Genomic DNA, 16,999 nt, shown 5'->3' with positions numbered 1-16,999 from the left:
GTATAGATGGAGAAGAGAAGGGGCCCGAGGACAGAGCCTTGAGGGACCCCAACAGAGAGGGGGAGTGAGGGGGAGGTGGTAGCATTATAGGTAACGCTGAAGGAGCGTTGTGACAGGTAGGATGAGAGCCAGGAGAGAGCAGAATCTCTGAGGCCGAGGGAGTGTAGTTTTTTGAGGAGGAGGGGGTGGTCGACTGTGTCGAAGGCCGCAGAGAGGTCAAGGAGTAGGAGCACTGAATAGTGGCCATTAGCTTTGGCAGTTAGAAGATCGTTGGAGAGTTTGAGTAAGACAGTTTCGGTGGAGTCCAAATATACTGAATGGGGAAAGAACAAAAAGAGGGCGCACAGGCCTAGTGCATTACCATAAAAAATGTTTAATAAAAAATAATAAAGTAGGTGTTGTACTCACAAACGACAATATAGTCAAGGCACATCCTCCAGGCTCTGAGGAAGAGGCAAGTCCTCGAAACGCGTCAGCCTTTTGGATGTCTAAACTCCCTATTGCGGACTGTTACTCAGCGCGGTGTTGATCCAGCTGTTCTTTTATGATGTGCCTTGACTATATTGTCGTTTGTGAGTACAACACCTACTTTATTATTTTTTATTAAACATTTTTTATGGTAATGCACTAGGCCTGTGCGCCCTCTTTTTGTTCTTTCCCCATTCAGTATATTTGGATTTCCCCGGTCCATTTGAGGGCAGCAAGGTGTGCGAGTTCCAGGACATTCTTAATGTGGTTGTAGCATCGAGTCCATCCCCAAGCGCAGGAGCATTTGTGTTTGCAGTTTCGGTGGAGTGTAGGGGACGGAAGCCGGACTGTAGGGGATCGAGGAGGTTGTTGTCGTTGAGGTGAGAGCATAGGCGGGTGTAGACTAGGCGCTCGAGGAGTTTAGATGTAAATGGGAGCAGGGAGATGGGTCTGAGGTTGTTCGGGTCATTGGGGTCCAGGGAGGGCTTTTTAAGTATGGGGGTGATGTGTGCATGTTTCAGAGGGGAGGGGAAAGTGCCTGAGGAGAGGGAGAGATTGAAGATGTGGGTGAGGGAGCGTAGGATGGAGGAGGAGGAAGGTCGTAGGAGTTGTGAGGGGATAGGGTCGAGGGGGCAGGTGGTGAGGCGGGCATCAGAGAGGATCTTGGAGACTTCCTCGATGGCAGTAAGGTCAAAGGTGTGGAGTGTTGGGGGAGCTTCAGTATGAGGAATGTAGGGTGGGGTGGAAGAGGAGGTCAGAGCAGTGGTGGGGCTGTGGGAGAGGGGTGATGAGGGGGTAGCTGAGTGAGGGTGAAGGGGGTTGGAGAGAGTTTGAGCAGCGACGAATCTTTACTTGGTAAAGATTTTTACCCCTTTTTAAATATTGGCACCACATTGACCTTACGCCAATCCAGTGGTACTACCCCAGTCATTTAAGAGTCCCTAAAAATTAGAAACTATGGCTTTGAAATGACAGAGCTCAATTCTTTAAGGACCCGTGGGTGTATGCCATCCTGTCCATGTGCTTTATTCACCTTTATACTGTCTAAATATTTTTGGATCATATCAGTTGTGAGCCAATGTGGATCATCTGGAGCTGTGTCAATACCATTCCCATTATGGACAAGAGCTCCCCCATACTCCTTTGTATACACAGAGCTGAAGAAGGTATTTAATAAATTTGCCTTCTCTTTGTCCCCAGTCAACCACTCTAGATTATGATGTAAAGGGCCTACATGCTCGGACCGAACCTTTTTACTATTAATATATTTGAAGAATTTTTTGGGGTTGGTCCTGCTATCTTTTGCAATCTGTCGTTCATTTTCAATTTTGCAGCCTTTATTACCTTTTTGCATATTCTGTTATATTCTTTGTAATGTTTAAACGATGATAGCGTTCATTTTTATATTGAATAAAAGCTCTTTTCTCATTATCTATAGCCTTTTTAACTTTAGCTGAAAGCCACATAGGTTTGATTTTTTGCCTTTTAAACTTGTTGCCCATGGGAATATATTTATTTTGCAGTGTGTTCACATACAGTCTTTAAGAACTCCCATTTTTGTGTTGTGTTAATCAATGCCAATATTCCCTCCCAATCTAAGTCTTGGAGAGCAGCTCTCAGCCTTGGAAAATTAGCTCTCTTGAAATTGAGCGTTTATATTTTTCCCATATGTGCTTGCTGTTTGTAGCTAACAAATGAAATCATGTTATGGTCACTGCTACCCAGTTGTTTTTTTATATGGACATTCGTAATAAGCTCTGCATGGTTTGATATTACCAGGTCCAGCAGAGCACTATGCAGGTATAACTCAAAAAGAACCACAAAAAAACTCTGTGGCCCAGTATCACAGATCTCATTCATTTTTAATCTGCGATTACACTCACAAAAATGGAGATAGAGTAAGCTCCGCCCAAATGGTTTCATGTCCGTACACGTCCTCAGGGGACCGGAGCATTAACCAGGAAGGTGACACAGAAAGGTATACATGAAATTAGGAAAATACTTAAAGCAGAACTTCTGGCAGAAATGTTATAACCTCCCAGTATTGTTGATTTCCTACCTTACAGCAATATGCTTGTTTCTTCCCCTGGTCTTTCATCTGTGAATTGGGCTGAATTTCTCTGTGACATCCATGTTGTAAGACAAGGTGGCTACTCTGCCATGTATCCCCCTGGCCACTGGTCTCGTCTCTGCCCCACTGTAGTTGCTTCCAAGTAAGCTATGGCATAAGTCACAGCGCACTGTAGTGGCAGACTCGGGAGTCCAAGACTCCTGGTCTTAACCTTGCACTGATGCAGCATCATTTGACTGACATGCTAGGAGGCTCCCATCCTGTCCTGCCTCCTATGATGGGAACTCTTCTCCACAGAGGTTTAACAGCCAGAGGTTCACAGGCGGTGTGCTCATTCAGTGCAGTAATGACACAGTGGTGGTACTCACCCACATTCATGCCTATTCACTACAATTCCTACTGCATGATGGGAACTGTAGTTTATCATAGGATGCAGTGTGAAAAAGCAGGATACAAAGTACATGCCTGGATTTGTACCTCCTCCTGGAGCCAGCTGAAGCTGCTATTTTTTTTAACTGGAGAGATGTCACAAAAATTACAATCTATTTTTCTACTGAAAGGTGAGGTTTATAAACTACATACTAAATATTTATAGTTTTAGATCAATGTAAAGATGGCTCAATTTGTTCTGCATCCCAGAATGCAGCTATAAATTGTAAAAGGAACACATTTTATTTTTAAAATAAAAAAAATTGCACTTACTTGCTCTTTGCACTCCTGGCTCCCCCTTGCTGAGTGCCCACTATAACAAACAGCTTGCTATGGGGGGCTTGTGTAGGCTCGCCCAGAGCTGGCTCTGCGTGTCCATAGACACAGAGAAATCTCAGCCCACCCCCTCACTGGCTGTGATTGACAGCTGTGGGAGCCAATGACCATTGAGGCGGGAGAAAACCCCTGCTCTTGCGGAGAGCAATTGCTTGAGATCGGGCTCAGGTAAATATATAAAGCAACTGGGGGGGTAGCTACATGCAGAAGGCTTTTTAACTTAATGCATTAGGATGCAAACTTGAACCTGACAAAAACAAAGAAGAGTATTCAGGAAAAACTACACAGGATACAACCTATGCCAAAGCTATACAAGGAATAGAGATCCTTCAAAGAATCACAAGTATTGAGATGCAGCACTGATGGAAAAAGTAGATTCAACATAAGTGAAACAGATCAGAATCCTTCCCGCTAAGTATTTTCTTGGGAAAAATCTTCTGACCAACAGGCATGCAGTTATGTGCAAAGTTGAGTAGAGACAACCCCTGTCTCCCAAGTCAGGGGTTTCAGTCATCAGCCACTGAAGTAAGAGATCAGAAGGCAGGATGGTAAAAAAGGCCAAAGGGCCAAAAATATAATCTAGACTGTAAGAGATACTAAAGCATCCACCAGGCTGAAGTACCACAGCAGCCTGAATCAACTGGAGCAAAGAGGAACACATGAAAGCACTCCATCTTGAACTAGCAGAGGAGAGGAGAGCACTGAGGAGGAAGGAGGTGGATCATCCATACTGATGCCACAAGCTTACCAAAACACCTCCTGCACCAATAGAGTATTCTGTATTTGGAGACAAATCCATGAAAAAAAAAAAAAAAGTATAAAATTTCTCTTGAGAGGAAACACCGGTCAGTGCTGTTTTTAGGACGAGTTCCAGATACCCTGAACTATGTATTGGATCCAGTGCCCATACAAGAAGATTCAGTATCCAAACAAAATGTTACCAATGGCAGTACCAGCTCACATTACAATGTTGGGCACAACAGAAAGTCCTCAAAACATTCTACATGAGATGGCCTGGGAATGTGACCAGACTATCATAGGAGCCAATAACCTGGTGAACAAAGGAATGTGGAAGACTTGGCAATGCAAGGGCTGAAAGAACTGAAGGCCCACAGCAGGCAAAGGGAGAGCAGATGTGCAGGTAAGCAGGGACCTGGAGTATACATCCCCGAGTTCTCCAGGGGCCAAAAATGCTCCCAGAGAAGGGAACGTTGTGAAAAGACCAAGTGATGCCAGGCATATTATTATGGCTCAAATTAAGTCATTTAGAGGCTTCAATGCCAAACTAGGGCATGCACGTTCATAATGCATTTGCAGAAAAGCCAAAATTCTGTTAGCCAAAAGGTTTGCAAAGAAAAATGGAAAACGTAAGGTGGGGAGAGGTAAAAAAGCAGAACCTTAGCTAGTAACCCCTGGGAACTAAATTCTGTATCCAGGCATCCAAGGTGCTTCTAGCCCAAAGCAAACAGACATCCCCAAGCCCCCACTGAGTCAAAGGCATCCCTCTGTGCCAGACAGGTAACAATACAAGGAAAAACTACAGGCTTCCTTCCCATTTTAAGGTCACCCTTTTCATGGTACAAAACATTCCTGCCTGGAGAAGAACCGCCCCCGCAACAGAGAATGAGTGCTGTCAGGGACCTCAACCACCATCCACCAATACACCACATTTTCCCTTTTATAGCATGGGTGCCGAAGCATGCCTATACAGAATATGGCCAATAGCACTTGCCCAAAAAAGCCGCTGGAGCTCCTGCCTTAAACATGGCTGCTGGAGTTTCCAGGAAGCAAAACAAGCAGCAAGGCTGCAGAGAGATGTTCCATTATCCTGGAGCTAAAACTAGCATGACGATAGTTAGTTGTGGTTACCTGTACACATGTGCCCTTCATAACATGCATGCTGGTTCATGCCCATTCATATCTGGCTGCCGACACCCACCCCCAATATGGCCCCTGGGGGTCTGGGTTGAACACCACATACAGCCAAGCTGCAGAAGAACAAAAAAGGCCCCTAGCAGGCCACTGGCTGTTTCTAGCATGGTTGTAGTGGTAAGAGGACTCGGCGCCTGCCATCAGAGGAAATGCACCAAGCACCATGTTCACATAGCACAGGGGGCAGAGAAGAAAGGAGGGTACCTACTGAATACTGCAAGCCACACAAGGAGAGGGAGCAGGAAAGAAGGGTGCATATTCACCACCACCAGAAAGGATAAAATGGAGTTTCCTTCCCCTGAAAGGTTGCCTCTCAGGGGTCATGTCTAGCTGGTGGGGGGTGGGAGATTGAGAGAGGCACTTTGCCAGAGCACTGAAGTCACTCAGTCATGTGTGTTCCCCTGAGGAACACTTACAGGCTGCCCTAACATTAAGGCTAAGCCTGTCACAGCAGAACCTGAATACACGGCAAGGCACTGCATGTAATCCTAAACTTTGCTGGAAGACTAAAAGGATTTAAATGATCCGATCTGTTACCCAGCCCAACAGTTGATAGAATGTTTTGAAGACAGAATAAAAAATAAACATACAATGCAAAAAAGAAAGGAACCAAGATTCCCAAACAGGGAGCTTCAGTCCTTACCCCTTGACACTAGGCTAAGAATTGAGATTCCTCTAGCAGATGTGCGGTTTGGCCATGATCAGGGCTGCCCCCTAAGTTGTTTTTTTTTTTTTTATTGCCTAGTGTCCTACCCCTAAACGTGGTACTAGCATCCAATGGTCAGAGATCAAAATTTCAGCTGTGCAACAGAAAGAAAAAAAAAAAAAAAACATCCATAAGATTCTTAAAAGAGAAATATGGGCTTTACAAAAAAAAACTCACCTAGGTAGAGTGATACAATGCATCTGTCCCTCGCCGGCTCTGAATTGAGCTTTCAAACACCGCTGATTGCTCAGTTCTCTCATACACTTTGAGCAGAGAGTGGTGACCAGCTCTCTGCTCTGCCCCTTCAGCTGGAGTGCTGGGCTGCGGATGGGTATCGCTGAGAGGCTGAGCCAGCTGCCAATCCAAGCTTCTGGGTGGATCCCAGCCATATATGGTCAGGATGTTTTCAGAGCCTGGGCTAGCTCTGAGACATCAGCCGACAGCAGACTGTAGCCTGCTGTCAGCTGAAAATGGGCCACAGGGGTGCACTCCTGTGATCCATAGGAAAGGAATGACAAAAAAAAACAAAAAAAAAAAACAACACTATACTATAAATATTGGTGCATCCTCTTTGGAAACAGTCAACACTTGGTCAACTGAGTGGCACTGCTAGATCAACTATGGGACTGGGCTACTTCTCAATAAATGACTTCTGAAAATGGATATTGGACTGTAAAATATTTACAGTGTGAATAATTTATCAGGAGTTTCTCAGTCTTCACACAGGGTGTCTTACAAACTTTCTCCCATACACATGCTTTTCTAACAGAACTAGCCAAAGTTACAGATTGTTCTAAGGTGGCACACAATGCATCAATAAGATGGTCTCTCTAAACCTGAAAACTACTGGAAATGCCCACAACTCCTCAGGGGCAATTTAATCCAAAGAATTGGCGCTTTGTCAGATAAAGCCTAATCAGCAAAATCAGCTAATCAGCTCAGGGCTGCTAAAACTGCAAGCAGATCAAATGATTCTGGAGGGGAAGTCATTGAGGTATGCTTATACAGTGGAGAATAATTATTTGATCCCCTGCAGATTTTGTAAGTTTGCCCACTTACAGTTGTGTTCAAAATAATAGCAGTGTGTTGAAAAAAGTGAATAAAGCTGAAAATCCTTCTAATAGCTTTTATTTCCATACACACAAATGCATTGGGAACACTACACATTCTATTCCAAATCAAAACATGAAGAAAAATATATCAAGTTTGTGTTGTTCCTCTAAAAAAATTGAAGAAAAGTGAATATTAGACTGTTCAAAAAAATAGCAATGTTTGTATTCTTCTTTACAAACTCAAACATTCACTATATAAACTGAAAAATGTTTGAAGATTTTGCTTTCCTTTGAATCACTTAATTAATATTTAGTTGTATAAGCACTGTGTGAGAACTGCTGTACATCTGTGTTACATGGAGTCAACCAACTTCTGGCACCTGTGAACAGGTATTCCAGCCCAGGATGATTGGACTACATTCCACAGTTCTTCTCTATTTCTTGGTTTTGCCTCAGAAACTGCATTTTTTATGTCACCCCACAAGTTTTCTATTGGATTAGGATCCAGGGATTGGGCTGGCCACTCCATAACGTCAATCTTGTTGGCCTGGAACCAAGATGTTGCACGTTTACTGATGTGTTTGGGGTCGTTGTCTTGTTGGAACACCCATTTCAAGGGCATTTCCTCTTCAGCATAAGGCAGCATGACCTCTTCAAGTATTCTGATGTATTCAAACTGATCCATGATCCCTGGTATGCGATAAATAGGCCCAACACCGTAGTATGAGAAACATCCCCATATCATGATGCTTGCGCAACCATGCTTCACTGTCTTCACAGTGTACTGTGGCTTGAATTCAGTGTTTGGGGGTTGTCTGACAAACTGTCTCCGGCCACTAGACCCAAAAAGAACAATCTTACTTTCATCAGTCCACAAAATGTTGCGCCATTTCTCTTTAGGCCAGTCAATGTGCTCTTTGGCAAATTGTAACCTCTTCAGCATGTCTTTCTTTCAACAGTGGGACTTTGCGGGGGCTTCTTGCAGAGAGCTTGGCTTCACATAGGCATCTTCTAATTGTACTCACAGGTAACTTTAGACCTTCTTTGATCTTCCTGGAGCTGATTGTTGGCTGAGTCCTTGCCATTTTGGCTATTCTTCTATCCATTCGAACGGTAGTTTTTCGCTTTCTTCCACGTCTTTCAGGTTTTGGTTGCCATTTTAAAGCATTTGCGATCATTTTAGCTGAGCAGCCTTTCATTTTCTGCACTTCTTTATATGTTTTCCCCTCTCCAATCAACTTTTTAATCAAGGTACGCTGTTCTGAACAATGTCTGGAACGACCCATTTTCCTCAGAATTTCAGAGAGAAATGCACTGTAACCAGCATGTACAACATTTGCTGCCTTCCTTCCTTAAATAAGGGCAATAATTGCCACCTGTTTTTCAAAGAATGAATGACCTCACTAATAGAACTCCACACTGCTATTATTTTGAACATGCCCCTTTCAATTAGTGATTCAATTACACAGAAGCCGCAGCATGCATGTCATGACTGTTAAGTCTGTTGGATTGCTATTACTCTACTACACCTGCTAGTAAATGACACAGGTCTGCGACTAAAAAGCGGTTTGATTATTTTCATCTAATTTCCATGTATTTTGGCATGCTGAAAACAAATAAAATATTGAAAAAACTCCTAGACGTCATGATTTGCCACAAAATGCAAAATTGTCTTCAAATTTATCAAATTTTTTTTAATTTTTGATATTTTTTTTAGATTATGGGTTTTTAACCAAATTTAAAGTCCAAATTACTATTAATTCACATAAGTGCATTTAAGATATAAAATGCCAAAAAAAACCTTAAAAGGGGTTGTCCGAGTTATGTAAAAAAAAAAATATAGCACTATAAATCTGATGGTCAGCAATATATACATAAACTAAGCATGTTTTAGGGAACAAAAATTCTATTTCCTCATTTTCCTAGTTCTCTTCTAGCCCTTTGTTGTTATTTGCAGGTAAACATTCTCTGCCCGTCCCCCGCCTGCAAAGGGGGTGAATACAAGTGCTGCCCTGAGTAACATGTCTGACTACTGGGATACTCAGCAGCATGCTGTATGTGTAAGCCTCAGCCCTGAGTCTGTGCTTCTAATGGTAGAAGGGTTAATCTTTCCTGAAGAATCCAGTGGGTGGGATACCAAATACCCTTGTTTTCTGTGTCTATGGGACAGTTGAGACCGACAAAATCACTGGACCAAGAAGAGTTGGCAGCCGAGGGTGCTAACAGTCAGTGAAAAAAATGTCCTCCGAGAAACTTTGGTACCTTCCCATAAAGTTCTTCTACCACCTCTCCACATAAAATTGGGATTGATAAAGCAATTCGTAAAATCACTTCCAAGAGATGGAGAATGCTTCAAATACTTGGTCACCAAGTTTCCATGCCTGTCTGAGGAAAAATTGAAGTAAGGTGTGTTCGTCGGACCAGACATTAGAAGGCTTATAGTTGATCAAGAGTTTGTCAATACCATGACGGATCCTCAAAAAGAAGGGTGGATTGCATTTAAAGAAGTCATACAGAAATGTTTAGGCAATAACAAAGATCCTCACTACAAAAAGATAGTCGGACGAATGCTGAAAGCATTTCAAGCTTTAGGTTGCCTGATGAGTTTGAAAGTGCATTTCCTCCAGTCCCACCTTGACTACTTTCCTGAAAATTTGGGAGCTGTGAGTGAGGAACAAGGTGAACGATTCCACCAAAACATTAAAGAGATGGAAAGGAGATATCAGGGAAAATGGAGCATTACAATGATGGCAGACTACTGTTGGACGCTTCAGAGAGACATTCCAGATACTAATCACAAACGTAAATGCACCAAGAGGAGCCTTACAGGGAAGAAGAATCGAGTTTAGTGTGTGTAGGTGAGCTCATTTCAGTTCAAAAAAGGATTTTCATGAAAAAATTGTAATAAAACTGTAATTTTATAAGTCTATTTCCATTTCTTTTGAGGTATTGCCTTATTTAACATAGTTACTTAAATTGTCAGGAAACGTGATGTCCTATGACAAAATGGAGGTCATTTTCGGATTCAGCGCATCAAAAAACAAAGATTACGTGGAATAACCAAAACAGCTCTTGAAAAAAATTTTTTTTTGCAGCCCTGTGTTATTTGCCATGTAGAAATATAATTTCTACCAAAAACAGTGATTGATCAGGTTAGCAATGTCTGACTGCTATTATTTTGAACACAACTGTACAAAGAAATGAAGGGTCTATAACTTTTTATCATAGGTATATTTTAAAAGATAGAGACAGAATATCAACCAAAAATCCAGGAAAAAAAACCATTATAAAATTGAGTTACAGTTCAGTGAGTAAAATAAGTATTTGATCCCCAAGCAAAACAAGACTTCGTACTTTTTGGAGAGACCCTTCTTGACAAGCACAGAGGCAAGACATTTCTTGTAGTTGGTTACCAGGTTTGCACACATCTCAGGAGGGATTTTGGTCCACTCTTCTTTACAGATCATCTCTAAATCCTTAAAGGTTTCTTGGTTGTTGCTTGGCAACTTGAATATTCAGCAACCGCCATACATATTCTATAGGATTAAGGTCTGCAGACTGGCTAGGCCACTCCATGACCTCAATATGCCTCTTCATGAGCCACTCCTTTGTTGCTTTGGCGGTGTGTTTTGAGTCATTGTCATGCAGGAAGATCCATCCTTGACCCATCTTCAGTGTTCTCATCCAAGATTTTACAATACGTGGCCCCATCCATTGGCCCCTCAATGCGACAAATTTGGCCTGTACCTTTGGCAGAGAAAGGGCCCCAAAGCATAATGTTTCCACCTCCATGCTTGACTGTAGGGATGGTGTTCTTAGGGTCATATTTAGTATTATTCTTCCTCCAAACACGGTATGTCGAGGTAGTGCCAAAGTGCTCAATTTTGGTCTCATCTGACCACAGCACTTTCTCCCAATCCTTCTCTGAATCATATAGATGCTCGTTGGCAAACTTTCGAAGGGCTTGTACATGTGCCTTCTAGAGGAGAGGGACCTTGCAGGTGCTGCAGGATTTCAATCATTGTGGTGTATTGTGTTATCAATGGTTTGTTTGGGGACTGTGGTCCCAACTGCCTTGAGATCATTCACAAGCTCCTTCTGTGTAGTTCTGGGCTGATCCCTCACTTTTCTCATGATAATCCTTGCGCCAAGAGGCAAAATCTTGCATGGAGCTCCAGGCCAAGGGCAAATGAAGGTTCTTTTGTATTTCTTACATTTGTGAATATTTGCGACAACAGTTGTCTCCTCACCAAGCTTCCTGCTGAATGTCTTGTAGCCCATTCTAGCCTTGTGCAGGTTATATACACATAAGTTGTCGTTAGGAGCACCTTCTTAAATTGACAGGACTAATCTTTGTACCACCTGAGCAAAAAGCCAGTCTGTGGGAGGCAAAAATAGACCCTTCATTTATTTGTAAGGGGGAAAACATACAAAATCTGCAAGGGATCAAATCATTTTTCCCACTGTAGGCTCTGCAGTTAGTAATCAAAGTTGCATGAACTCCTGTATAACAGCAATAAATCTTCCTCGGATAAAGTAGAGTAGGGGGCCACACCCAATTAAGCCAAGGAAGACTCAGAGCAATGTAGGAACCCCAGATTCAACATTTCAGGCTGTCCATGCCAGGCCATTGAGAGAAAGCACTGCAGGACACTCTGCTGCTGATGGATCATGATATGGAGGAACCTAATAAAGTGGGACTGCTCTCCTTGTGTTTGGAATCTGGAATGTTGCACTGTATGGCAAGTAAAACTTTGCTCAGAATGGCAGATAACATTTTGGGTACTCACAAACTGAGTGCTAAAACCAGGAGCATTTGAAATGGTCAGAGGTGACAAGGGCACAGAAGGTAACAGCAAGGACTAACCAAGGTGGAACTGCATGCCTCTTCCCAATGATTCACAGTGGATGTAAGGTGATACCTCATGTTTTATGGCAGGAAGAATGTGGAGTGTGCACGCAAGAGTTGTAACCTCTTCCATGGAAACCAGGAGAGAAAAAAAAAAAAGTGTCTGCGTGTGTGTGGGGTTATGGTACTTGTAACCAGTGGCTCAAATAAAAGAAGCAAGCTCTAACTGTAGCCCACACGACCTAACCATAAATGAGTCTGAGTTAGGGCCACCCCAGAGGCTTTGCCATGGCTCTGGACCTGGAAAGCATTCCACAGCCAGCTAACAAAATAAACAGATTAAAATAGCACCACAATATACATCCTACTGCATATAAGGTCACATTCCAGGCAGACCTCACATTTGTCTGGTCCTCCAAAAGCTATTGCTGAGAATACGCCAATATGGACAGCTGCATTAAGAGACAAGCTCAATCACCATGTAGAACCAAGTCCTGACTGAGGGAAAAAAAAAAATTATGAAGAAAAAGAATAATGTGTGAGTGGATATTATGAAAAAATAAACACCAAACGTAGAGTTAAAACATGCTATTTATTACAAATGTTATCTCACCAGCCCTCTGACAAAGCCGGGGACAGAAGCCACTACAACAGAAACATCCTGGCTCAAGATAATACCCAGTTTGTCTTGTCCAAAGAGAGACCTCTCTTGATGAGGTTCGGTTGCAACTGAGCAAAATTAAACGCTTTGAAAGGAGGAGGATACCATCAATTGCAATACAAACAGGCATCTCTTTAGTAAAGATTTGGGAAGTTGCCAAACTAAACTCTGCGGGTTTTGTTAAAAAGCATCCATGAGAATGCCAAAGTACTCCAAGCAAGTGATGGAATCAGATGATTTCTTAAAGTTCAGAATCCATCACAACACCTCCAAAGTTCTAATCATGATTGACACATTGGATTCTAAGGTCCGAAAGGTTTGTTTGCTCAGCAGATTGTCCAGATATCAGATGACCAGAATGCCTCCAAGACAAAGAAAACCCAGAACCAGTGGGAGAACCTTTGTGAGTACCCTTGGGGCTGAGAAAGTCTGAAGGGAGGGCCACAAACAGATAATGGATGTTGTCCACAACAAAGTGAAGACATTGTGGCAACCTTTATACCAATGGATGTTAAGTCTTTACAAGGGAAGCAATAACTGACCGAACAGATTCTATGCAAAAATTTGGGTGATGTGTAAGTGTGTTGAGAGCCTTCAAATCCAAGAGAGGAAAAAGGCCCTATCTCTTGAGTTTATGGACTGTAAACAGGTTTGGAAAGAAACCTTGAAATCTCAGAAAAGGAACGATAACTCTCTGGTTCAACAATCCCGGATTAGCTGAAAGTCGGTCAATTTGAAATTGCTGATATATGAGAAGACGATAAATGAAAAGCTGAGGTGGAGTACGGACGCAAAATTCTATTTTGTAACCTGTAAATACCACCTCCTGCGCACAACTCATCACTGCTGCAGATTAGGTTGTCATTTACAAAAAAAACTGCAGAGTGGAGACAAATAGTGCCCAGTCTGCGTAGACTGTAATTAAAAAATGCTCTAGAAGTGCAAGAACATCTGTATGTTACTGAGACAGCCACAAGTAAAAACCATAAAAAGAATCTGCAGCACAGTCACAGCCAACTGCACATGCACACAAATTAAGACTTTACAGAAGGGGTCATATGATCTGCCACAGCTCTGGTTCTGACTCCGCTTTTTCCCAGATAAGTGGCCTGGCATGACTAGTAGATTCATGTGCTACTGGAACACAGAAGGAATGTCACTGCAGATGAAAGGACTGTCACAAAGAGAACACCAGTGCTCACTGGCTAACTGGAGAGACTTGAAAGATTTTCAATATCTGGTATGAATCTAACAATAGCTGTTGATAGAAATTCTTCAAGTAGAAAAATCAGTAGAGAGGCAGGAGACATGTGGACACAAAACAACATGGTAGGTGTGAGGGCTTATATCCATAGGGGCAGGTCTTCAGTTTTTATATGCCTAGTTTCCAGGGGCAGACTGACAACACATGGGGCCCCCAGGCAATAGGGGATCATGGGGCCCTGTGTCCTTGCCCAAACTCAAAAAAGCCTATGAAAAAGGCCTCCAAATGGTCTCCAAATGGTCAGTCCGCCATGCTAGTTTTTATTTCTCCTGTGGGTGGCATTAAAACTCATGGCTGCCTATTGCCATAGAACTGTGCACTTAATGAGTGATAGAGAAAAAGCAATGTGATTACGTCAAAGCTGACAGTGATCACATGATCAGAAATGAATCTGACTGGAGCTCCAGAGTGAAAGCCAGGACAGCCAAAAGAGTAAGGTTCCCTCAGCATGGGACATTGTGCAGGGACATGTCAATCTACAGACTGTGGGCAGGAAGCTGTTAATATAGATGCTAAAAGGATGAACCTCCTGCGCTAGAAATGGGGCCCTATCGTACAAGCCACCGACACTAAACCTCCTACCAAAATGAGTGAATAAACAAATAATATAAAGTGCAGCGCTAAACCTACAATCCCATATATAATAATGAATATAAAAATAAGTGCTAAAGATCTGTGCAAAATGTATACCTGTGCAATGGGTAATACACAATACAGCACTAAACATAAAATCCTATATATAATAAATATATAAATATGTGCAAAAAAGTGCAGGTATAATAAAGTGCAACACGTGTATTCCCACCGGGAATATTAGAAGTGTTCAAAGTGATAGCAATAAATAATACAAAATCACTGCAAATATATATTACTCAAAATAAGTCCATATAAGAAATAGTGTCCAAACAAACAAAAAAACTCTCAATCTTCATGCATGTGATCTCATATACGGCACTGACTGGAACTGTTAGGTGGCACTCATAGGCGGCACTGACTGGCAGCACTCAGATGGCACTGATAGGTGGCACTGAAAAAGGCAGCTCAGATGGACACTGATATAGTTAGTCTGGCTGAAAAAAAGTCCATCCAGTTCAACCATAGAAAAAAAAAAAAAGTTATAATCCTATACCCACAGTTGATCCAGAGGAAGGCACGTAAAGAGTGACCCCTTGTCCTCTGTGATATCCTCAGGGTGAATAGCTCTACACCGAGTTCACTATATGAACCACTGATGTACTTATACATGTTGATCATAGCCTCCCTTAATCTCCTATTCTCAAGAGAGAATTCAGTTCCTCTTAATCTTCCCTCATAGCTAACTTCCTCCATGCCTCATTTAAGTTTAGCTGCCCTTCTCTGTACTTTCTCAAGTTCCCCAATGTTCTTTTTGTATGTGGCATTGATGTGCACTGATATGTGGCACTGATGTGCACTGACAGGTGGCATTTCTGGGGCTACACTGATCATCAGTGCCCTGATGATCAGTGTAGATGTCCCCTCTGAGGAATGCCGATTACCGGTTCTCCTCTCCTCACGAGCTGTCAGCATGACAGCTTGTAAGGAGAAAAATGACGATAACCGGGAATTTCCTTATTTACATGCCTTCAGCTGTGATTGGACACAGCTGATCACATGACAGAGCCGAAGTTATTGGCTCTTTCCGCTGATTGGTGATCCGCTGTGTCCCAATCGCCGCGCTGCATGCCTCCGGGGGTGTGCACGCGCAGTTAGAGTGGGAGGATGACATATGATGTCCTCCCAGAACAAGAGAACCGCCTTGCGCCCGTCATTTCCTTATATGGCAGGCGGTAGGTGGTTAAATTACAATGAGCATTGATTACCCCTAAATTAGGCAATGCACATAGTAATATACACAACAGCTAAAGAAAGGTGTCCCTAGTCCTTACATCACCACAAGGTCTGCTATGTCTGCGTGGAATTTAAGAAAACTGGACTCCGAACAAAATGAGTAAGGCAACAAAGAATTATAAATACATTATATAAAACGCAAATTAAAGTGTTTGAACTTCCTGCCTGGAGTTCATTTCAAATCTTTTTCCTGTGAAACTGAAACAAATGAAGTAGAAAATAAAAAGTAGATAAAAACCCACTGCTTCAATGTAAGCTCTCATGACTTACCTGTACACGTTTATGTAAAATCTTATGTTTATAGCAACCTGTAACAGTAACATACCTGGTGAGATAATGCATTAGTCTGTCGTGCAGTCATCTGCTGGTCATAATATGCATCTCCAAACACGCTGCCCAAGATTGAATGCTAAAAGTAAAATACAAGTGTTAGCAATATTTCCTATATAAATTAAAATACAAACTGTAGACATTCTCTGGAGAAATCAAGGAGTGGGTAAAGAACTACATTATGGGTAAAGTAACAGCACCGCAGAGAGCTCAAGTGACCGGCCTTGGAACCAAAACCTCAGCTATCTACCTGAAAGAACTATTAAGATACTAAATATCAGCTGAGCTTTCCATATCTAAAACTCTCTTCACCAAGCGGATACTGCTGCCACAGTAATAGGCAAAAGACAAAAAAAGTCAGCGGCTTAAAGCCTTAAAGAAAATCTGCAGTTTAAAAAAAAAAAAAAAAACCAAAACACTTCAGGTACACTCCTGTGCTTTAAGCGTTTTGTTGCTTCTGCTATATTTGTGCCAAAGTGAATTTCCATGTTTAACGTAATTCAAGAATAGTTAATATATCATAAAACACTGTAGTGCAAACGTGTTATGTATTTAAATATGAACTGTAACACAAGAACCATTCAAAAGGTAATAAGTTTAAAAAACAAAACAAAAAAACCCCCCAAAAATAAGTCATATGAAACCACAGGTTAGGCAAGTTTTTATATATTTTTTTTTTGTAACAAAATGTGCCTCTGAGAAAGCATGCCTGTATGGCATTTGTATGGCATATTGCCATTGAAATTTTTTTTTTGTAGAAGCAGATCTATCATCTAAAGCTTTTGTGTGAAAACAAGACATCAGCAGGTTCATGTGAATACCTTTTAGACTGAAATTACCCAACACTGCAAAATCCAATGCAAATTTTTACTTTTTAGAAAGTCAAAGCTTATACAAGGTTACAATGAGATTACATTATGTCATAAAGACACAAGAGGGAGATAAATGGTCAGAATCTGACTTCATGGGCTTGTGGGGGAGCAACATGGAGGTGTATAAAGCTAGTAGAGGAGCATTCACTAACGAGCTGGT

General features: G+C 42.0%; 1 protein-coding gene across 2 annotated transcripts in view; it reads right to left on the bottom strand.

The window, feature by feature from the left end:
- Nucleotides 1-16,999, bottom strand: part of CRTC1 (CREB regulated transcription coactivator 1) — a 222,764-nt gene that overhangs the window by 20,331 nt on the left and 185,434 nt on the right. For both annotated transcript variants that reach the window (XM_089687919.1, XM_089687920.1), the window contains one exon: nt 15,963-16,046. In XM_089687919.1, coding sequence (XP_089544045.1) covers nt 15,963-16,046 — 84 coding nt within the window. The remainder of the gene's footprint in view (nt 1-15,962; nt 16,047-16,999) is intronic.

This window comes from Staurois parvus, unplaced genomic scaffold (genome assembly GCF_062004578.1).
Source record: "Staurois parvus isolate SC_StPar_1 unplaced genomic scaffold, SC_StPar_1.0 ptg000439l, whole genome shotgun sequence".
Taxonomy (NCBI): domain Eukaryota; kingdom Metazoa; phylum Chordata; class Amphibia; order Anura; family Ranidae; genus Staurois; species Staurois parvus.
Note: the sequence above shows the minus strand (reverse complement) of the source record. Positions and strands in the feature narration are given on the sequence as shown.